The 24,937-nt window shown below is 42.2% G+C and overlaps 1 protein-coding gene and 1 long non-coding RNA gene across 3 annotated transcripts in view; one reads left to right on the plus strand and one right to left on the minus strand.

The window, feature by feature from the left end:
• The window catches only part of LOC116043505 (synaptotagmin-9-like), an 86,494-nt gene that overhangs the window by 21,209 nt on the left and 40,348 nt on the right, over nt 1–24,937 (minus strand). Inside the window, exons 4-5 of the mRNA XM_036003585.1 lie at nt 10,232–10,352; nt 1,356–1,527 (exon numbers count right to left, since the gene is read on the minus strand). Coding sequence (XP_035859478.1) covers nt 1,356–1,527; nt 10,232–10,352 — 293 coding nt within the window. The remainder of the gene's footprint in view (nt 1–1,355; nt 1,528–10,231; nt 10,353–24,937) is intronic.
• On the plus strand, nt 19,140–21,148 carry LOC116043531. 2 transcript variants are annotated; one of them, XR_004897796.1, is made up of 5 exons: nt 19,140–19,152; nt 20,001–20,063; nt 20,308–20,340; nt 20,467–20,568; nt 21,135–21,148. It is a non-coding gene; the product is annotated as an uncharacterized LOC116043531 (long non-coding RNA). The 2 variants fall into 2 exon arrangements; XR_004897797.1 differs by lacking the exon at nt 21,135–21,148 and adding an exon at nt 20,665–20,694.

Here is a 24,937-nt window from a genome sequence, read left to right on the forward strand (position 1 = left end):
GAAGCACCCACGGAGGAAAACATAAATCGGCGCCTATGACGCCATTTACAACAACTTGACCGCCTCCCCTGCTCCTTCAACAACCACACCTGCCTCCCCCCTCCACCCTCTCGGTCACTCTCTCATTTTTCTCCGCTGTCTCCCGCGGTCAGGGGGGTTTGTTTGTTGTAGAGCATTCTTAAAGGCGGTCCGTACACGCTTGGAGGTGAACCGTCGACCGCTACATTTGCGACGGCGACGTACCGCAGACGTCGCGGCTCGCGCCTCTCGATGTTTAGCGCCGTTTGCCTCCCCGCCGCCCGGCTTCGGGTTCCGCTTCCGCGCGTTCCCCCGGGCGTCGGGGGCGACTGGCGTGGGAGGCTTGGACCCCGTCATAACTGCTTGCAGTTCTAGTTTTGAATTGTTTTTGCGCTTGGCAGAAGAGCCTGCTATGTGGTGATAGCCCCACGCTCGCAATGTCAAGTGCCCTAACCGTGGATTTCCACTGGATGCGGAACGTCTGCGGACCGGCTCCGCTGCAGAACGGCTGCGTGCTCCGCCATCTGTCAATACCCACCAGGTCCGGATTTGTTGCGTAACGGCTGCGGCCAACCGACCATGCATGATATAACAGGATGTAGTTTCTATAAACAGAACCACAAAACCAACAACAGTTTGTTTCCATCCAGAGGAGTAGAGGGGAAACAACTCTGTGCTGTGTTTTCAAGGTATAGTGCAGGGAAATATGACCTGCTGTGAGCACGGTGTATTTTATTTTGAAAAGTAACTGGATGTTTTATTTTGTTTCTGTGCTCGACTTCCTGTCCCACACAATCTGAATTGTGCTGAATTGCTGCGGAGATCTCCGTCGTCCGTCAAAAATAGAAGCTCTGCGTATCTGCTCCGGAGGGACTGACGGAACTGGGACGGAGTAGGGACGCAGACGTTCTGCAGTCAGTGGAAATACACACATTGACTTTAATGGAAACCTAATGACTCCGTTGACGTTCCGGAGACGTTCCGCATCCAGTGGAAATTGCCGGTCAGTGTGGAAAACAACAATATGCATGCCCAAGTCTTTGGCAATGAAAGCGGGTGGCACAACTTTCAGGATCTCAGGCATCTTTCTGACAGGATTACCAAACATATAAGCAGCAGGACAACGCTATAAAATTGGGCTTACTTTGCAGAGCAAACATAGCTACCCAAATTTGGAGCGCATACAAACGGGGAATTGATCTGTATAACAACAAATTGCGGGAGAACAGGTATGTCCTCAGTCTGATTATTATTATTTTTCTGATTTTGCATCTGTCCAAAGTAGTTGTTGACCCACCATTTTTTCCACCAAAAAGGCATGTAGGTAACTTACTAACCGATCATAGTCCATGACAGCTATGAGCAGGCTGATCTGGTTGATGTTCTCAGGAGGAACATCAAACACAATGGCTTCATTGTACAATGGGTTTAGAGTGTTACGCTTGGTTGATGTCTTCCTCTTCTTTAGCCTCCGGCCTTCACACATCAAGGACACTTTCACATATGGATCTGGAGAAAGGTAACATGTGGAAAGTTCAATAAGGATGCCAAAATGTCTTGGCATGGACAGCCATTTAACAAAATACTATATTGACTATAATAAAGCATGTAAGCACCTTATGTGTATATTAGACTACACCACCTCCCAGTGGAAACATTGCTTTGTTGTTGCGGAGGGGAGGAAGAGGAGGAAGCTATTCTGGAGAACCCCTCCCATCCCCTCTATGATGAACTGGCGAAGATGAGGAGCACGTTCTCATTTCTCCTCAGCACACCACAGAGCGCCTTGGCCAGTCGCCATCAAGCTCCACAACCTAGTGTTGGGTACTCGTAGGTGTACAGATCTAATTATTGGCAAATTATCAAAGATGATTTATCAATATTAATAAAGTTATGAATATGGTTTATATATATATGGTTTACTTTATCAAATCGACAAACAATCAAAACAGGGCACCACCCTGGAACTTCAGGGGCCAATAACTGAACTGTGAAACAGTCTCATTAGTGGTGTTCCCTTTAAAATACAGAGCTTAACTTGGTTAAGCTATCTGATTCTTTAAAGGAACAAAAGGAAGGGTGAATCCGAGCACTGACCTGTGTTCAACCAGCAATTATTACAATAAGTACACAAATAATCACAGACAACTGCTAATTAAAGTATAGTGGAATTTATTAACTTCAAAATTATCAATGGCCAATCAACAATCCTTTGATCAATTAAACCCAATATACCCTTTCTTAAAGTACAACAAAAGCAAAAACAAACCAGCATGTCTCTGAGACACTGTGTGTGTGTGTGTGTGTGTGTGTGTGTTCGCGTGAGAGAGAGAGAGAGAGAGAGAGAGTGCGAGGGGGAGGGGTGACGAAACCCGGGGGTTGCTAGGCTACGTCCCAGATTAGCCGTTAGCTCATTGAAGCTAGGCTAGGTGTTAGCTGCACAAAAGCTATTTAGCCCAAGAGGGCGGCAGTGGGCTGCGTTGCAGCGCCACGTGACTAAGCTAGTCAGTTAGCTCCGATAGCTCTCAGACTAACGTGTGATTGACAACGAGACACACATGTGTGTCTGTGTGTGTGTGTGTGTGTGTGTGTGTGTGTGTGTGTCTGTGTGTGTGTGTGTGTGTGTGTGTGTGTATGTGTATGTGTGTGCGTGTGTTAGTGATAGAGGAAAGGAAAGAAAGATACACATTTAGATCTTAGTTATCGATAATGACCAGCCCTCTCAGTCACTCATGTCAGGACTAATGTGAAATTAGGGCAGACTCTGAGAATTTCGTCTGACTAAGGGGACGTTTATTATAACCACTCCGGTGTACAGTACCTAAACTCCGTGGAAGGAAAATGTAGCATTTACAGTTTACCCAAGCTATATTAATCAACACATCATCAACAAGTATCGTGATCAAATGATACATTCACAGCAAAATAATGGGTCACAGCGGTCACCATCAGATTAATAATCAACCGTACATCAGTAGCACATTATTAATCAGATCACATTAATGGTAACGATAGCAAATTACTCATTAATATGTTGAAAATATTGAAACTGAAGGAATTATTAGGGCCCGAGCGCCGACAGCGGCGAAGGCCCTATTGAAACTGAAGGAATTATTAGGGCCCGAGCGCCGACAGCGGCGAAGGCCCTATTGAAACTGAAGGAATTATTATTTTCTGCAAGTAAATTGGCTTTTTGAGGGGATTAACATATTCAAAAACTCACGAAATTTGGCGGTCGCATCAAGTCTGGTGAAAATTTACGTATTTTAAGGGTTTCGGGAATAGGCGCGCAAAAATGGCTCGCTAGCGCCCCCTACAAAGTTAAGAAAATTGAGCCCCTGCAGTGCGTTTAACGTAGAATCACGAAACTTGGGACACATATGTCAAGATGTACAGAAAACGTCATTGGAGCCATACCCTAAACCCAACAGGAAGTCTGCCATTTTGATCTCAAAGTTCGAAATTAGTGCTATTTTAGCCATTTTCACGTCGTACTTTAACAAACTCCTCCTAGAGATTTCATCCGATCAACTTCAAATTCGGTCTGTGCCATCTTAAGACATTAAAGATGAAAAGTTGTTAAAAGAAAAACTTTTCCTCATAGGGCCTGGCCTTGGCGGGGCGGCCATTTTGTGCGTTTCGCCATCAAAACAGGAAGTGGGTGTAACTCGAGTGTTCATTGTCCAACTGGATCGAAACTTTTCAGGATTCATAAGAATCCAACCCTGAGGACAAATAAAGACCGATATTTACTTAAAGTCATAGCGCCCCCTAGTGGCAACAGGAAGTAGGCCTAAAAGTCAAGGTGCTATACTTTAACGAACTCCTCCTAGAGATTTCATTCGATGGACTTCAAACTTGGTCTGTGCAATCCCAACACCTTAAAGATGAAGTTATTAAAAGAAAAACTTTTTGTCAGACGGTGTGGGCGTGGCGTGGCGGCCATTTTGAGTGTTTAGCAATGAACAAAGAAGTTTTTGTAACTTGAGTGTACGTTGTCGTATCTGCCCGAAAATTCTCACGATTGACAAGGGTCCAGGCCTGAGGACACCTACAGGCCAAAATTGACTTTTGGTCATAGCGCCCCCGCTGGCAACAGGAAATGCGCCTTATGTTACATGAAACTAAAAATGTGTGGTCTACATGTGATACTGAGCCGGCCCCTATAATATAACCACGCCCATTTACTCAGGCCATGCCCCCTTTCATAACATTTTAACCTTTTAAGGTAGAGTCTTGTGTGAGGTGTCATTGAACTCAGCAGAGAGTTGCTTCTTCATTGGTGATGGTTTGGCCCGCCCCCTATGCTTAAGCCACGCCCCCTTTCATAACATTTTAACCGTTTAAGGTAGAGTCTTGTGTGAGGTGTCATTGAACTCAGCAGAGACTTCCTTCTTCATTGGTGATGGTTTGGCCCGCCCCCTATGCTTTAGCCACGCCCCTTTTTATAACTAATTACCCTTTTGATGTAGACCCTTGTGTGAGATATCAGTGAGCTCAGCAGAGACTTCCTTATTCATTGGTGATGGTTTGGCCCGTCCCCTAAGTTTAAGCCACGCCCCCCTTCATAAATGCTGACCCATATATGGTAGAGTCTTGTGTGAGGTATCATTGAACTCAGCAGAGAGTTCCTTTCTAATTGCTGATGGTTTCACCCGCCCCCTGTGCTTAAGCCACGCCCCCTATCATAAATGCTGAACCGTTTAAGGTAGAGTCTTATGTGAGGTATCAATGAACTCAGCAGAGACTTCCTTTTTTATTGGTAAAGGTTTGCTTGGACTCCTATACTTTGACCACGCCCCCTTTCACAGCTAATGAACTGTATAACGTAGAGTCTAGTGTGAGGTATCATTGAACTCAGCGGGGAGTTCCCTTTTCATTGGTGACGATTTGCGGTGTCTGAGTGCCGCGCAAATGCACGGTCGCAAGGAGTGGCGTCCGCCGGTAACCCGGACGCGCGCAGAGGCGCGCAGAGGCGCGCAGAGGCGCGCAGAGACGCGCAGAGGCGCGCAGAGGCGCGCAGAGGCGCGCAGAGGCGCGAGGGCCCGTCCATCGCTGCTTGCAGCTTTAATTAGGGCCCGAGCGCCAACAGCGGCGAAGGCCCTTTTGAAACTGAAGGAATTATTATTAGGGCCCTAGCTCCGACAGCGGCGAAGGCCCTTTTGAAACTGAAGGAATTATCATTATTATTATTACACCAAATGAATTGGCTTTTTCAGGGGCTTAACATATTCAAAAACTCACCAAATTTGGCGGTCGCAAGTCTGGTGAAAATGTACGTATTTTAAGGGTTTCAGGAATAGGCGCGCAAAAATGGTTAGCTAGCGGCCCCTACAAAGTTAAAAAAAATTGAGCCCCTGCAGTGCGTTTATCGTAGACTCACGAAGTCCGCCATTTTGAATTAAATGTCCGAAATTAGTGCGATTTTGGCCATTTCCATATGTCGTACTTTAACAAACTCCTCCTAGAGATTTCATCCGATCAACTTCAGATTTGGTCTGTGCCATCTTAAGACATTAAAGATGAAAAGTTGTTAGAAGAAAAACTTTTCTTCATAGGGCGTGGCCGTGGCTGGGCGGCCCGAAATTTCTCACGATTGACAAGGGTCCAGGCCTGAGGACACCTACAGGCCATATTTGACATTTGGTCATAGCGCCCCCCGCTGGCAACAGGAAATGCGCCTTATATGACAAACATCATCCGATTTACATGAAACTTAGAATGTGTGGTCTACATGTGATAATGAGCCGGCCCCTATAATATAACCACGCCCACTTACTCAGGCCACGCCCCCTTTCATAACATTTGTACCGTTTAAGGTAGAGTTTGTGTGAGGTGTCATTGAACTCAGCAGAGAGTTGCTTCTTCATTGGTGATGGTTTGGCCCGCCCCCTATGCTTAAGCCACGCCCCCTTTCATGAATGCTGATCCATCTAAGGTAGAGTCTTGTGTGAGGTGTCATTGAACTCAGCAGAGAGTTCCTTCTTCATTGGTGATTGTTTGGCCCGCCCCCTATGCTAAAGCCACGCCCCCTTTCATAAAATTTGAACCGTTTAAGGTAGGGTCTTGTGTGAGGTGTCATTGAACTCAGCAGAGAGTTCATTCTTCATTGGTGATGGTTTGGCCCGCCCCCTATGCTTAAGCCACGCCCCCTTTCATAACATTTGAACGATTTAAGGTTGACCATTGTGTGAGGTATCAGTGAACTCAGCAGAGAGTTGCTTCTTCATTGGTGATGGTTAGGCCCGCCCCCTATGGCTAAGCCACGCCCCCTTTCATAACATTTGAACGATTTAAGGTTGACCATTGTGTGAGGTATCAATGAACTCAGCAGAGAGTTGCTTCTTCATTGGTGATGGTTAGGCCCGCCCCCTATGCTTAAGCCACACCCCCTTTTACAACATTTGAACCGTTTAAGGTAGGGTCTTGTGTGAGGTGTCATTGAACTCAGCAGAGTTGCTTCTTCATTGGTGATGTTTGGCCCGCCCCCTATGCTTAAGCCACGCTCCCTTTCATAACATTTGAACCGTTTAAGGTAGGGTCTTGTGTGAGGTGTCATTGAATTCAGCAGAGAGTTGCTTCTTTATTGGTGATGGTTTGGCCCGCCCCCTATGCTTAAGCCACGCCCCCTTTCATAACATTTGAACGATTTAAGGTTGACCATTGTGTGAGGTATCAATGAACTCAGCAGAGAGTTACTTCTTCATTGGTGATGGTTTGGCCCGCCCCCTATGTTCAAGCCACGCTCCCTTTCATAAATGCTGACCCATCTAAGGTAGAGTCTTGTGTGAGGTATCATTGAATGCAGCAGGGAGTTCCCTTTTCATTGGTGACGATTTGCGGTGTCTGAGTGCCGCGCAAATGCACGGTTGCAAGGATCGGCGACCGCCGGTGACCCCGACGCGCGCAGAGGAGCGAGGGCCCGTCCATCGCTGCTTGCAGCTTTAATTGTTATTGTTATTATTATTATTATTGTTATTATTATTATTATTATTATTATTATTATTATTTTTATCTATATTGGTGGGTTCTTGACTCTTACCTCTACTTCTCCTATGTTTCCTTCTCACTGCTGTTGCTGCAAAGTAGGGCTGGGTACCAAACATGGTACTTTTTAGGATACAGACTGAATTACGTCGGTTCTACCAAATACCAATTTGCATTAAATCAATCTGTGCCAAATTTCGGTACCTGAGAGCACGCAAGTGCAAGCTTCTCTCTTCTCTCCTCTCTCCTCTGCATTTTTGAAAGAGAGCGGGCAACACACTCACACGCAGAGCTGCCGTGCAGACGGAGCGATATTTTTACAACTGAAATTAACTTTACAGAGCAAAAGTATACCATTGGCTACTGGCACCAAATTTCAGATTAAAATCAGAACTGTACCCAACATAGTCTAGACGTGATGTAAGGTAAACATACCCATTAAGCCCAGGCACCATTTAAGCCCACTTGCAACTTTGAAGTCAATTTAAAAAAACAGAGGGGGCTGTCTTCTACTACTCTATTTTATCCAATCTAACAAGTTCTTAGTTACACGTCAGTTTTTGTTGAGAACCAATCACATTTGAGTTATGTGAGCCTACATCAGTGCAGTCTCAAAGAGGCTCACAGAAAGTCACCTCAAAACTTTGGTGTTTTGGGACTCCTCAGTCACCTATTTTCAACAATTTAAAACCACTAACTTGATAAGTACATTCATATTATGTAAAATGAGAGATTAATGATTTGATTGTTGTGTATTATCAAATCGTTTTTTGTCAATTTGTACTATTTGATTTCATTTGGAAAGATGAGTTTTGCTAGTTAGCGTAGCGGGCTAATCACAAGGTCAAAATATAGCCATACTGATAGATACACTGCCGAAGGATTAAAAATGTTAAATATGTACACTAAATGTTTTCTGATTTATTTTACATCAATCTACAAATTAAGACACAATAAATGGTTTGGGTGGGCTAAATATCTTTTAAAAATGCCTTTTTTTCAAGGTGGGCTTAAATGGTACAGTGAGCTAAAAAGCAGCTAGCACAAGGCAACTTTGAATAAAAATACATTGATAATTCTGAAAGTTTGGCAACAGAGGGACAACTATGATGGCAAGTTTACAGCATATTTAGGCTCCAGGCATAGCTTTATAAATATATTTAATTTTGGTGTGAACATATCATCTTTATTTCCCATTTTTTTATTATCTTTATTAAGCCCATCTCATCTGTTTCAATAGGAATTGACTGAAATTATGAGTTTGATAGGAATTTTTGATTTTCACTGTAATCCTGTGACTTTGATGTTCTTTTACCTTACTGACTTCAACAAGAGTACATCACAGATCACACACTGGCCAGATGTATTGTTATGTAACCTAATTTGCATAATCATTTGTATACAGTGAGAAAAATTACAACAAAATGGAAGAATTACAACAGTTGTCCTAAAATCATCGAGGCCTGTCGCCTTTTGAGGTTGAAAACATTGAACAGAGGTTCATCCTTTGCCGGGCTAACCTGCAGAGTGCTGGCCCTTTTCACCTGGCAAACCACCAAGAAATCGAAATACTGTACAAAAAGAAACTAAAAGCAATGCAAGTAGGCTAGCCTCTTTGAGCTGTTTTGCAAGTCATGTTTGATATCTGATGTTAAAACGTTATTAGTGCAGGTGAAGAGTTGGCAAAAGCATGCCAACAAACTATGTAATGTAACGTAAATTTTAATGTAAGACAGGTTAATGACTGTTTCAGTGTCTGTGTTTTTACTACTTTAAAAATTGTTATATTATCAATATTAAAACAAACTAAAACCTATGAATGTAGCTTATCAGAATAATAATTGTAGTCTCTTGTTCACAAGCTGCTCCTCAAGTCATGTTTGTGGTTTGTTATTATTGGTTCATGTGACAAATTGGCTAAAGCAAGCCAAACATAAAATTAAATGTTTTTTGTAGATGCTTGTTAATGTAAGACACATTATTGAATACATATTTGGTGTTTTCACTAACTTTAAAATAATATTTTTTTTATATTTTGTCAATCATTTTTAATGTGGGCTTATTTGGAACACATGTGGGCTTAAATGGTGCCACGGTACCAATTAAGCCCATGCCAGACTTTTGACTTTATTCATAAAATATCTTTATTTTGTATGATAAAATATACACAAATAAATTAATTTATTTTCAAATGAGAGATTAATCTTACATTTCAACACATGATTATGTTAATAAACTATGTCAGTATTTATGAAAAATAACTGAACTCAGATTTTGGTGGGCTTAATGAGTACGTTTACCCTACCAAAAAAGTGAAAGTGAGGAGCATTTATGGGTACAAGTCGGGAACCGGCCTACTTTACATATTTCAAGGGTGCTGAATCCAAAAACCTGGTACCCAAGTGAAATTGTGAGTTTTTTACCTTCTAATTTGCATATCAAAATGGCCGCCAAATTGCCTATCTTGCTCAGTATTTGGACCGTTTTCCCCTAGTTTTTTTGTAAGTAGGCAATCAAAGATTAGGAAATTAAGTTTCTAGATCGATAGTCTAGGGTCAGAGCAAGGATATAGTGGAGGCTCAGTGCCTTTTTTATGTATATACAGTGCTGCTCATAAGTATTCATACCCATGCTAAAGTTGTCTAAAAAAAGGAATAAAAAAATCATCTTTTGGAAATTGATCTTAATGCCTTAATTAAAAAAATGAGGAAAAATCCGACCTTTTAAGGACACCAATTTGTTTTGTGAATGAATAATGTATTGTAAATAAATAAATGTTCTTCCTTAAAATATAGGGGCCATAATTATACATACCCCTATGTTAAATTCCCATAGAGGAAGGCAGATTTTTATTTTTAAAGGCCAATTATTTCATGGATCCAGGATACTATGCATCCTGATAAAGTTCCCAGCAACGTTGGCACAGTAAGATGTCCAGACTAGTGCAACATTCATTTTCATTTTTTGCGTCCTGCATATGCGTCAACAATAGTCTCAGGTGAGAGCCAGAGCCCTGAAAAAATATTTTTTTTACTAAAGCAGTAGGCCTAGGCTATATGAAATCAGATGTATTACCTACCACAATTCAGTTGTTTTGTGTTAGGCCTATTTAAAATATTTATAAAATATCTGGTCATGCCATGAAACAATGCAATTACCCACTTCAGCCGCAATTACCCCTGCCCCCCCGCAAACTCCGCGTATGATCTTGTCAGTCATTACCCACCTGAAGCTCCAGTGATGTCCATGGCTTTGAGATTTCTGGCCTTGATCATGGTGATGGTGAGTCTGCCAGCCGTGGGGAGATAGCACAATGAGAACATCAGCTCTCCTAGGTCCACATTGTCCTGTAAAGAAATGTAAAAAAAAAAAAAAAAAAAGCTTTCATTCAGCTATTATTAACATTTAAAAGACAAGAAGTGATGCCTTTTTTTGTGATGGTGGTCTATGGGTATAATGTTTCTTTTTTTTTTGCCGCAGGGGATTTTATAGGTAAAGCATAGTTGGCCACTGGGCAGCAAGGCTGAGTGGCAGCGCCATGCAGCTCTCTTAATACATTACATCCATGGTTACATACATGTTTGCTAGCCAGCGGTCTTATTTCTCCCTGAGTTTTTTGGCAATCATTGCTACTCTAGCACCTCTAGACTGAATTAGAAAATATAGCTATATATCAATTACCTAGGCTCTTAGCACTACAGTTGATAAGACTCACAAGGAGACGTTGCTTTTAATCTCAGCAACACACCATTAACAGAAATGTTTTATTTTGCAATCAAAAATACCCCAAAATAAAATAAAAATTGATCGTTTGTTTGGTTAAAAAAAAAACAGAATTAATTGTCTTTGTAAAAATTGAGAAAATCAATCTAAATAAAAACACATCTAAAGGCCTTTTCAGAGCAAACATGAATAATTTGACCATAATGCCTTGTATTAAAGATCATTATCAGCACATTTAAATATCACCTCATTGGATTCTGTTCAGTTAGGAAATGCAACCACATTCTAACTCTTTTACACAAAGTGCTGTGTGTGTGTGTGTGTGTGTGTGTGTGTGTGTGTGTATGTGTGTGTGTACATGCATGAATGTAGTACAGCAACTGCAAGCATACTGCAAAATGCATCTGTGGCCACAAGTGGGTACCAAATGACCTGCACAAACTAATGCACCTGCTCAGGAGGTGATGGGTTAGAAAGCAGAGGTCAGTCTTGGAGAGCACAGATAACCACAAATACCAATAATACAGCAATGCTAACGTTAGCAGCTGTGGCATCTGTCACTGTGGAAGCAAGTGGACTTTTAAGCAGAAATAACAATTGGATTAGCCATGCTGTTTTCAATATTTTTGGGGGGCTTTTCCACCTTTAATTTTTGACAGGACAGCTAGGTGAGAAAGGGGAGAGAGAGGGGGAAGACATGCAGGAAACTGTCACAGGTTGGATTCAAACCCTGGACCTCAGCGTCGAGGCATAAACCTCTCAGTATATATGCACCTGCTCTGACCAAACCCGGCCACAGCCGAGACAATCAGCTAAAGAGGAATAGCAGAAAACCTGGATGTATATTTACCAACTTTCTTGGCGAGGATGGATTAAAGGTACAATATGTAACATTTCTGCATTAAAATGTCTAAAAACGACCATACCTATGTTATATATTTTTTGAGTTGTGTTCTTACACTATCCCAAATGTTTCCACTAAATGGCAAACCCAGAGAAATCTGTTATTTTATTTTCAGACACGTTACGTTTCATTTAGTTGCCCGTCAGTGGCGTCATAGCCTATAACCTTTCACCCTCTAGTTACTCGTAACTTCCGTCAAAACACGGCACCCAGATGATATGTTCAGGAGTAATTGTAAATCATACAATGTCACAGTAGAAAATACTTGCCATATCAGAGCCAGGCATCCAGTCACAACAGCAGCCATCCACAACGTTAACTGCGTCTCCGTTAGCGCTACCGGTGTTCGTGCCAAAAATCTCCTCCCTGCCGAATTTCTCCCCCCTTCGCGTTTAGCTGTCTTTACAGTTAACTAAATTAACCCGACAAAAGGCGGGTTAAGCACCAAAACGAATAGTTAAGATTACAGAAACGTGAAGGGGGAGATCGTTCTGGGCAACTTGGAGATGTTCTGCTGCTGCACTGCTGGCTAATGTTATCTTGCTGGCTCACTAGCTAACTGGTCAGCCAGCTACCAATACAGATCAAATCAATAAAAACGTAATTATGTTGGGGACAATGCAGCTATTTTCTTAGAATGACGTGAATAAACGTTACTAAACGTAACATGAATAAACTTGAATGGGTGCACTCGCCCGTGAACAGATGCATTCTAACCAGCGATGTGTTTAACAATAAAAACTACAACTCCCATAATTCCACGCAACTTCCCAACGTCATCAAATGTGTGTGTGTTTACAATCCATTGTTTTGGTTGAGAGACCCCTAGTGGCAGAAAGTTACATATTGTACGTTTAAGTGTGTCACAGCCAGGCACAGGGAGGAAGGCTACTAACGTTACATTAGGTAAACCACAAAGCTCTGTTAGTACATTTCTTGGTCTTTTCGGTTTGGGCACACATTTTTCGACTTCTTCTATACTACAGTATTGCATACAATGAGCCCCCTCCAGTGTGAAGAGTTGAGTGTAGAGTTGAGTTTATTATAGTAAACACAACAATTAATCAATGATTGCATGATAGTGCAAAAATGAAGCATAGCTAAGTTCTGGCAGGTCACGGAGTTAAGCTCAGCAGATGAATGAATCTATTATGACAAAGTGGTCCTGACTGAAATGAAGCATAGCGTAAATTCTGGCAGGTCACGGAGTCAAGCTTGGCTATTATCTCAGCTCATAGCTGACAGTTCCTATGCCAGCACACTAGCACTTGCAAGATGTCTGCCACATGGGAAGAACCAGGCTGCTCGCCCTGCGACTCGTCATGTCGACCCACGCCCAAGGGGATGATTCTTGGCGGATTGACTGCGACATCGGTCCCAGCTCCTACAATCCGAGGCCGGGAAGGCTAGCGGTGATGGGAACTCCATTGCTGCTCGCAGTCGCTGGCATGAATTCCAGGATCAAAGTCCGGCATGAAATCAGCCACCCCGCTTCCATCTACCATCCTCCACCGCTAACCCTGCGCTGGTGTCACTAATGGATGATGTCATTCCAGGATTGCATTCCCTCGGAGAACGCTGGGAAGTACAGTTCCAAAGCGCAAGTAGACTTTTATGCAATAAAGGCAGTGATGTTCCCTGTTTACTGTACGAGATTCTCACCACACCTCATAATATAGCTCAAAACACACCGTAATTCTAGCAGTTGGTTCCTGCAAAAGCCCTCAGGAACAGCGCCATGTCTTGAAGCAATGGGCTTAGTGGCCACTGGTGGAATTGCAAAGTCTGACAACCCGCTGGCCCAGAAAGACTTTTCCCATAGATTGTATTTCACGGTGAAAAATGTTTTTTGGGGGGGTACATCAGCTTACCAGTCTGAATACTTGGATGGCCCTTGTTCAAACCATCATGTTTAAAATAAATAAAAAAATGAAATAAAAATACATCGCAATGCTATGCAGGCTCATATGACGGTTCTCCTGAGTTCCTGTAGCTGTAATTATGGTAATAATGGCTGTGGATTATCATGTGTGTTATCTTATGATGCATATGCACATGAAAGGGTAGGAAGTTGTGCTCCGTCTGCCTCATGCTTTCAACGTATGCATGTGGAAGTGCGGTGTTGCTGCTGCCCTCCCTGCTAAGGCTTTCCATGTATGCACATGGAAGGGCAGGGAGGTGTGCTCTCACTGGGTGTTTCAGGTCTTACAACAGACACCCTCGTCCAGGCAACCTGACCGAGGCTGATCAGACCCCGGCCTGTGTCCAAGTGGCATTCTACTGCCCCCCTGCTCTTCCCTCTTTAACCAGAGCCATCTGGATGCTTTTTCTGCTGCTTCCACGTTGTTGTCCCTTCTTTGGTTAGCACCTGTTATGCCCAGCGTGTCTTGCTCAGGGAGTGACTGTCCACCTCTACTGGCATACACCTGGTCCTCCATCCGTTCCTCCGACAATCCTCGGATTGAGGCCTTAAACTATAAATAGCCTGAGCACCCAAAAACTAATGTCTTCCACTGGTGGCTCACGCTGCTGAAGGAAGCACACAAGTGCTTGTGCTAAAAACTTCCATTTCTGAACAAAGTGGATTTAATTAATCCTGGAAACACACATTGTGTTTCAACGCTGCAGAGAGAACAACACGTTCTCTAGAAGAAAATCGGACACGGACACCGTTGTTTCTTCAAAGTCGACTCTGGTTTTTTCCCGCTGCCCTGGGGACCAGAAAGTTTCTCCTTTGCTGCTGACGAGCGACACGGACCCGTTCTGTTTTAGTGTGGAAAGCTATGGACAAACACGAACGGACTGAACACACAGTAAGAAGGCTTAAGGTTTTCTGGGCAGAGGAATAGTGTGTTTTATTAATGTGTAGAGGCTAATGTTGCCATTGTTTACCATTAATGTGATCGATTGATAAGCGCTACAGGTGCACGTTTGATTTATTAATCTGTGATTGTGACCGCTGAGTCAAATCTATTTCTGTGAATGTACTCTGATCACGGTGCATTTGTTGATATGTTGTGTTGAATATGTAGCTTGTTCAGACTGTAAATGCTATTTTGGGCTTCTCCCACTGCTGAGGAGTTTAGTTACTGTACGGCGAGATAATAATCTCCGTCGCTCCATCTGTTCACAGCCGCGAGGCGACGAGAACGCCACCCCACAGTCTGTGTAGACCGGCGGAGCCGTGTTATCTCCGCGGAGAATCAGCTGTTTAGCACACCAGAGTGGTTATAATGAATGTCCCCTCAGTCAGACGAAATTCTCAGAGTCTGCCCTAATTTCACGGTAGTCCAGACCAGAGTGACAGAGAGGGCTGATTATCGATAACTAAGATCTAAGTGTGTCTCTTTCTTTTCTTTCCTCTTTCAATAACCGCTCAAAAACACACACACGTATGAACAACTGCACTCTTTGGAGCGTCTTTGTATCAGCAACACGTTGGGTGGAGAGCTAACTAGCTAACTGACTAGCTTAGTCATGTGGAGCTGAAACACAGCTCACTACCGCCCTCTTGAGGCTAAATAGCTTTTGTGCAACTAACAAATAGCCTAGCTTCAAAGAGCTAACGGCTAATCTGGGCGTGACCAAGCAACCCCCGGGTTTCGTCACCCCCCTCCTCCTCGCATGCTCTCTCTCTCTCTCTCACACACACACACACACACACACACACACACACACACAGACACAGAGAGCGTCTCATCACATGCTGGTTTTTCTTTTGCTTTGTTTTTGTTTTAGTTTAAAATGGGTATATTGGTTTTAATTGATCGAAGAATTATTGATTGGCCATTGATGATTTTGAAGTTAATACATTCTACTATACTTTAAATAGCAGTTGTCTGTGATTATTTGTGTACTTATTGTAATAACAAGCTGTTTTAACAGGTCGTTGCTTGACTTCACCCTTCCCTTTGTTCCTTTAGAGTATACCAGATAAATTAATCAAATTCATTCAGATCGGTATTTTAAAGGGAACACCACCGAAATTAGACTGTTTCACAGTTTGATTATTGGTCCCTGAGTTCCAGGGTGGTGCCCCGTTTTGATTGTTTGTTGATTTGATAAAGTTATTAATAACCATATTCATAACTTTATTAATATTAATAAAACATCTTTGATAATTTGCCAATAATTGAATCTGTACACCTACGAATTCAGAACAGCCTCCTCCATCCTCTCCTCCCAGGGCACTGTCAGCTCTAACAAGATCAGTTGTTTTGTGGCCTCAGAGACCAAGATGATGTCAGGTCTCAATTTGGACTGGGTGATGTGTGTTGGGATTTTCAGCTGCCTTTCCAGGTTGACTGTCATCGCCCAGTCTCAGGCTGTGGAGAGCAAACCTATAGAGCAGTTTTTCGATGTTTTCTCTGGCTTTTGTCCTTCCTTAATGAAGTGAATGTCATTGGCTATGTAGGGGAGGCCCCAGAACAGAGCCATACCGCCAAATACAAATTGCAGATGAATGAATTTATTTTGACAAAGTGGTCCTGACTGAACTATACTTTTTGGTGGAATGCACGGAACGTGAATATTCGTGTCGGGACAGTGTGAAAGGTTTGAACACAAAAAACTGTCAACAAATATTCCATATTTCGGTGTAAATGTACTGCATTTATATAGCACTTTTCTAGTATTAAAGACTAATCAAAGCACTTTTACATTGTACAGATAGCATTCAACACTCACACGCACATTCATACACTGTTGGCTGAGGCTGCCATACAAGGTGGCAACTGCTCATCAAATAAACATTCAAACAGCAATTCTGGGTTCAGTGTCTTGCCCAAGGATACTTCGATATAGGAGCCCCTATCGTGAAAAAAACTTAAGTGTTCCTTATCTGTAATCCAGTATCCGAAATCCGGATGTGATACAGAAGAGAATCCATCACAGCTGGCCGCACTGGGTCCAGTTGTTCCTTCCGTGAAATATCACTCATTGGCACAGGCTTGCCATCGAAGTCAGCATGGTTTAGAAGCAAACTAAACCCAGAATAACTCTTCTCCGTCTTCTCTAACCTCCTTGACCGCTCTAGTCCCCCTCCGCCTTCCTCCCTTCTACCAAGCCACTTTGTCAACTACTTAATACAAAAGATAGATGACATACGCTCTTCATTCACCACCCCACCTTCTGAAGTCAACTTTCCATCCAACACATCATCCATTTATCTCTCCTCCTTCACCCCTCTATCTCCTAACCAAGTTCCTACCTTGCACTTGGGGGAATTAATGGAATTGTTGGGTAGTGTGGTCGAGACCTACTCTAACTGTAAAGCTGCAGACACACTGACCAGACGGCCGACCCTAGGCAGAAAAGGCAGTTGGACTGATCAGTCTCCCCGAGTTGGTCAAAAAAGTACCACGGAACACACCAAAGCAACGAGACATAATACGTCTCCATAACAGCAGGCGGTGCTAATCTGTATTGTCACCCAAAATTGAAAACCAGCAGCTGATTGGACGAACGCGTCACGTGGGTCTGGTTTCTCTGGAAATTCAAAGACAGACTGCCATGGCGGCTTGAAATGAAACGTGTTTCTGAAAACATTTTAAGTGAGAAATAGGCCATGCAGTTGTTGAATCTGTCTTCATTTCAGATCGACAAAGGTCAGTTTAAAAGATTTTTGTCAGATTTTGAGAGACTCTAGTCACGCTCATTCCGCTCCCCGTTTCCGGGTTAGCACTCTACCAATCAGATGGGTCATTTGAGTCCGACTGCTGGCAGTGCCCGCCCCGCCGATTATACATGTCAAATCGGCCAAAATGAAGGGTGACGGCCCCTTGGACGGACGACGGAACACACCGAACAGACTCGAGTCACTGACCTCGCCAGACTGTCCAATGGCCGATTATCTGCTTGGTGTGTCAGCGCCTTAAAGTGTCCTGAGATATTTCTTGTTATGATTTGATACTATAAATAAAACTGAATTGAATACCCTCAGCCTGCCCAACCACCTCCCCCTTTGACCCCATCCCTTCTCACCTTCTCCAGTCAATTGCTCCCGACCTGCTTCCTTATCCCACCCAACACCTCCTTGATTCCCAAACTCTCTCAAAGAAGCAACTCAACGCATCTGAAGTAAACAACTAAAGTTCTGTCTCTCTTCTTCAATCTCTCTTCAAAACACTCACTCACTCACTGCATGAAAAGTGGGATTTTCGTCAGTAAGCGGTTTGTCGTGGAAGTTCAGGTTTACGACTGCACACGACAATTTGCAGGCAACACCGAAAACTGCCGTGAATTGTCAGAAATTGGGCCTTGGGCCTTGCTTGGCAGTTGTCCCCCCATGACCCCCCCCCTCCCCCTAATTCTAGGGGAGGCTTTAACATGTAAATGAAAATGCTGTGAGCTATACAAATGCAAATCAGGGTAGCAGGGGGAGTTTTACCCCAGGTGATATTTTTCTAAAAAGTATTAACTTCATTTTAAGAAAATCTCTGATATAAATAGATCAGGCTCAGTATAGCCTAATTATAGACTATTTTTCATTTTAGCTTGAATTGATTTATTTAATGAAAGTATGCTAGATTAATTACTGTATATGTCATTAGCAATGGAACAATGTTGAACAAAACAACAATGTTCAAAAAAATGAACAAAAGATTCATTTTGGCTAAGGTACACTACTTTCTTCTGCTCCTGTGCTGTCTGCATGTCGGAGGCCGACACACACACACACACACACACACACACACAAACACACACACAAACACTGGCGCACACACCGAAGCCAGCCACCACGTCGCTTCTGTTTACTGATACAACTCGGAGACACGAACTGCGAGGGTAAGATTTAAAGAATATGCTTTCATTCTGCTGTATAAGGAAATAGATACGTTAATAGATATTGATCTTACCCCACTAACACAGAACGTTTAGGGAACGTTTAGGGAACGTTAGTTTCTGGTTCCCTAAAGGTTAGTTCGAACCAAACCACGTTCCCTAAACGTTAAGGGAACCAACCAACTGAAACATTCTCCTGTGGTTGCACTGTACCTCCACTCAATGTTCCCGTTTGGTTATTTTTGGTTGTTCTGAGTGCGGTTTTGAAGTGATTATTTAAACCAGCTCCATTTAAGTTTTTGATGTAGCATATAAAAGGTTTGCAGTCACTTGATTTAGATACACTCAAAAATGATTGGTCTCATAAAATCTAAGTAAGATAAACAGCATAGAAAGAGAATATATTTATTTTTAGGCTGATATCAATTTAGCTAAAAACAATACTTTTGTGCTTGATTTAGTTTTTTAACTGTATTAGGTGAAAATACTTAAAACAAGAATATATCAATAGAACGATTTTCACAACTAAGAAAATTCACTTCTTTCATTTCACTTCTAACAAGTGACTCCGTTCAGTGTACAAATCCAACCGTTACACCCCCACACCAGTAGGGGGAAGACAGTGCCTCTGCTCTCAGATGACCGATTCAAGTCCTGTCCTGACTTCTGTGCTGGATGACCTACTTTCTTTAACTGTCTTTCGGACCATATATGCGGCCTTGCAACCTCACGAAAAAGTAAGTGAAATACGTTACAGTTTCATGATGTTGTGGTTGTAATGCAAGGGTTTGGGGTTTAACCTTAAGCCCTTTCCCTCGTAGGAGTTTGTCATATTCCGGTTTTGATCAGGTTGACCAAAAAGAAAGGTTTTGAACAACTCACTTTAGCATTGTTTTCCCCCTTGTCGCCATCTTGCCAGTGAAGCAGTGAGTTGTTCAAAACCTTTCTTTTTAGTAAACTCTGTGTACACAAACAATGTTCTCAATGCTGAGTTCATGTGTAGAGACCCTGGTGATACTTCGAGCAAAGTTTCATGTTGTGCCTAGCCTTCTTGGTGTTTTAAAAATAGTGATTTTGATGCGCTCATAGTAGCCCCTAGCTCTCCCATTCAAAAGGCCATTTGACCCAAAAACGAGAATACATTAAATCTTATAAGTGGCGCTTCCATCCTAAATAGGCTTTTAAACGAAAGTTTGACTTGGGTACATTCACATTTTGGCGAGAGTTACACTTTAAATGGACTGCATATATATATTGCGCTTTGCATATATATTGCGCTTTGTGTCTTTGTTTGCTGTGCTCGCCGGCCATCTTGCAACGCACTTTGGGCAGTTATCGGCAAGCTATTTTCCTATTTAAGTGAATGAGGAAGCATACAGGAAGGGAGGGAATATGTGTAGGCTACACAGCTGCCTACTGGCTTTACAAACTAACACCATGCTTTTCTATGGATGCTGTGTCTCCCCATTAGAAAGTCTCTGGGCTACAATGAAAAAATCCTGAGAAATTCTGTCACATACAATGTTTACATATATTCAAATATTCTTTTTGCAATCAGTACAAATTGTATGGCCTTTTATTTCAGATGAATCCATTCCACAAGCAAGAAAGCATTCCAGGACGGAGCGTGTGTCCAGAAGTCCTGTCCGTAAGTTAACATTTATGCATGCATTTAAGAAACCAGAGTCATATTTCCTACCATGGAACTACTGACACTCAACCTGGTGCATATCATGTGACTGTTCTGATGTGTACACAACACATCAGAACAGTCACATGATATGCACCAGGTTGAGTAAATAAAAAACTTACATGCAGGTGGTGGAGGCAGTGATGTCTGCTGACCTGACAAAAAGGCAAGAAGAGACACACTCTTCTTGCCTTTTTGTCAGGTCAGCAGACATCACTGCCTCCACCACCTGCATGTAAGTTTTTTATTTTTTTTTTAGCGATTGTCTAATGTAACAGCATAGGGTCATCTTTTGCAATGGCATGTGCAAGAAACCTACCATAAATGAACTCACCAATATTCATATCTACTTTCTTTTTAGATGAGTCAACACCACACAGGAAACCAGTCAGTCGCCCAGAGCTGGATGGGTCTATTATAACGCAAGCTCGGCCTGCCACTTCATCTTGGGACCCGGTTGAAGGTACAGTGGCTTTGATTTTTTCCATTTCCAATTCAATACAATTTCATGACAAGGAACTTGAGAGTTACTTAACTTTTTTGTTGTTGTAAACAGCAGAACTCATCACACAGGAGATGGAAATGAGAGGTAAGAAGACTCACTTAAGTTGTTCACATATGCAATTATATAATGTATTACAACTAAAACTAACACCATTAATTTTTCCATAGCCATGAGGACAACCATTACCCACATGGCACAGCGGATGGATGCATTTAAGGAGAAGATGAATAAGCTGCTCATGCTCTTAAGGAGCTCCCAGTCACCTCCCTCTGTTCCAGTCGATGACATGTTGCTGTCACCCTGCTCGACAGTCACCGAGCTGCATGAGTTCAACATGAGTCTTGGTCAACAAAATGGTAATTAAGTGGCCATAGTCCTGCCCTACCCTGCCATAAGATTAACACTATATAATTGCATAAATTCAAATATCATTATAACTGAACTGACTTCTCTTACAAAATGAGATTGTACAAGCTCTCCACTTTGTTCTACATGTATAATTTGTATTTCTATATATTTTACAGCAACTTTTCCTGATAACCCTTGGAGGTTCGACCAGAGGTACTGCCATCCGTTGCATGCTATTGCGAGTGGCAACCAATGACGTTCTAAAACCGTATAGCCTGCGGGGTAGAAAGGCAAAGAAGGCCTTCCAGGACCTGACAATCTGCAGGGTTATAACAGGCAGCTGTTATTTTATTGTTTATATCAGTATTATGCTTAGCTTGGCTGATAAGAGGTTTTAATTTGACTTGTAACTTTGCTTAATTTTGACTTCTACTCTAGTGGCCTCCCAGAAAATCTTCCCCGCGCTGACTGCAGCAGACGCGGAGGACCCCACAGTGCTCCCCCCCCCCTCCCTCACAATATCCAACAGCCCAGTGTCAAAGGTGGACTCATTCTAGTTTCTGGGCTCCATCATTTCCCAGGACCTGAAGTCCAACATCAACGCCATCCTTAAAAAGGCTCAGCAGAGGATGTACTTCCTACGGCAACTCTGGAAGCATGGCCTACCACAAGAGCTATTGGCCATCTTCTACACTGCTGCCATCCTCCTGCCTCGTCCCCTCTGGCAGGCGCTACAGATCCCTGCACACAAAAACAACCAGACACAAGAACAGCTTCTTTCCCACTGCTATCACTATCCTGAACTGCTGATAAGTGGGGTCATCCCCTCTTTGGCCCTTCACCTACACATTACATACTTTATCATTCCAATATGCATCTTGCACACTACATTTGCACTATTACTTTGCACTCTACTCCATGTGTACTTGTATTGATATTATGTCTTATTTGTATAGTTGTATTTTTTGTATATTATGTGCCTAGATGTATATTGTTGTCTCTATTGTACAGTATGTGTCTATATGGCCAATAAAACTGATTCTGATTATTATATACATTTTTTTATTTTTTGGTACTATGGTTGTTAAAGTTAAGTTACAACGTTAGGGGAACGTTCCATAAAGGTTACAACGTTAGGGGAACGTTCTGTGAACATTCAATGTAACCAAAACCTAAAAAAACAAAAAAATAATATAAATATATATATATATATATATATTATAATGACCCAGGGTGACCAATAGTGACAGACCTGCCAACCAATCACGAGTGATTTTTCTTGTTTAAAAGTAGTGGTTTCAGCCAATACTGAGTGAGGAAATTTAAGCCAGGCCAGACATTTTCCGGCCAGACACGGTGTCGCTGCTATTCATATGCTAATTAGAGCCATTTGCACCTCCGTGCGAGCTCTCCACATACGTCATGGTTCGTTTCCGTCAATATGTGGCACAGACGAACGCAATGTTCACAGGCTGTAAATTGTCATTAACTGCCAAAAATTAGGGAGATTTCCGAGCATTTACGGGGACGAAAATCCATTTTCATGCAATGTTTAAAGCTACATTGTGTAAGAATTTCTCCCATCTAGCGGTGAAATTGTATATGACAACCAACTGAATATTACTTTCTAGCCCCTACCATTCCGAGCACATTTTAACTCCTATGGTGGCCATATTATTCCAAGAAGTATGACTTCGTCCGTGAGTGTTCCTTCTAGTGTAATAATAATTTCACATTATTTTGGTACCATTTCATTGCTAACATCAGCTATCAGATTCCCAAACATATGCAAGCTAATGTTAGTAAAGTATCAGTGCTATCGTTATTCTGTATATTGTATGAGATTAATACTGTAAGGCAATGTTTACAGCGTAGGAGAGAAGCAACGGAGGTTTGTGTTTTTAATATATTTCTCTGAGCAGTATGAACAATCATGTCAATGCTCTTAGTATCTCCATCGTTTACACGCAGCTGTTCTAGCTGTAGCTAGTCTGTGTTACAACTCCATTATGTGAGTTGTCTGCCAGGGAAATCACGACACATGATTATGTTTATGTTACAAGGTAGACAATCCTTTTTCATCAATTACGCGAGGAAAAGTATCCCAGACGTCGTTTCTAGCGTTATGCACATCCATGCTATAGTTAGCCAAGCGACTATAAAACTTTGAATTTACACAAATAGGCAGAATTACCTTTAAAAATTACACAATGGAGCTTTAATCAACTTTCTTCTAATCTTCACCAGAATAACCTTTTTGATCCCCACCAGTCTTGTTTCAAGGCAGGCCACTCAACTGAAACTGCCCTACTTGCTTTCACTGAGCGACTTCACAATTCTAGAGCAGCCTCTCTCTCCTCTGTGGTCATCCTTCTGGACATTTCTGCTGCATTTGACACAGTGAACCACCAGATCCTTATTTCAGCCCGTCAGGATCTGGGTGTCTTCCCTCAAAGACCATACCTACCTGCTTTTCCTTCCAGTGAAGGACTCCCCCACCCATAATCTGGTTCAGGCTCTTGTCATCTCACATCTAGACTACTGCAACTCCCTCCTGGCTGGTCTGCCTGGAAGTGCCATCCAACCTCTGCAGCTCATCCAGAATGCAGCAGCTCGACTGGTCTTCAACCTACCCAAGTTCTCTCACACTACACCGCTCCTCCGCACCCTTCATCGGTTACCAGTTGCTGCCCACATCACCGGTTACCAATTGCTGCCCACATCCGCTTCAAGACGCTAGTACGCATACCATGCTGCGAACGGCTCAGGCCCAGCTTACATCCAGGGCATTGTTAAAGATTAAACCTCAGCCCATCCAATCTGCTCTGCATCGGCCAATCTGCTTGCTGCTCCCTCACTGCAAGGTACTTGATTCTTGCTGTTCGGAGTGTATACCTTCATGGTTGAATGCATGTAATTTGACACTCAGCTACATTCGTTAACCCTTTAGTGACAGCATGTTCTACAAATTGATCTATTACCACCAAGAACTGTAGATCATTGAAATAGCCTGAAACTGATGGCAGTAAAGTGTATTGCATGGCCCTGCTCTTGTACACATACATGTACATGCTTACATGTGTGAATGATATACATACAAATCATGGACCCATTCACAAAAACAATACGTTAGCCTTCAGGGCTTTCTGCCAGAAAGGATTTATTTTAACCCAACAATTTTTTCCTAAATTTAACCAATATATATATATATATATATATATATATATATAGTGCTGCTCATAAGTATTCATACCCATGGTCAAGTTGACTAAAAGGAGGAATAAAAAAATAATATTTTGGAAATTGATCTTAAAGCCTTAATTAAAAAAATGAGGAAAAATACATACATACCCCTATGTTAAATTCCCATAGAGGAAGGCAAATTTTTATTTTTAAAGGCCAGTTATTTCATGGATCCAGGATACTATGCATCCTAATAAAGTTCCCTTGGCCATTGGAATTAAAGTAGCGCCACATCATCACATACCCTTTACCATACCTAGAGATTGGCATGGTTTTATTTCAGTTAGCCTAATAGCTGGTTTGATTTGCATTGATATGGATCTTATCTCAGTTAGCTATTAGGCTAACTGAAATAAAACCATGCCAATCTCTAGGTATGGTGAAGGGTATGTGATGATGTGTGGCTATTTTATAATTATGGCCCCTGTATTTTAAGGAAGAACATTTATTTATTTACAATACATTATTCATTCACAAAACAAATTGGTGTCCTTAAAAGGTCGGATTTTTCCTAATTTTTCTAATTAAGGCATTAAGATCAATTTCCAAAAGATGATTTTTTTATTCCTTTTTTTAGTCAACTTTAGTATGGGTATGAATACTTATGAGCAGCACTGTATATATATATATTCAAAAATAGTTGTATTGCCTAACATTTCAAGCCCTGAACACCAACTTATGCAAAAACATTGATCCATAGTGCTACTAGTGGCCAAAAAGAGGCATTAAACTCTCT

The sequence above is a fragment of the Sander lucioperca genome, chromosome 7 (assembly GCF_008315115.2).
Source record: "Sander lucioperca isolate FBNREF2018 chromosome 7, SLUC_FBN_1.2, whole genome shotgun sequence".
In the NCBI taxonomy this organism is placed as follows: Eukaryota; Metazoa; Chordata; class Actinopteri; order Perciformes; family Percidae; genus Sander; species Sander lucioperca.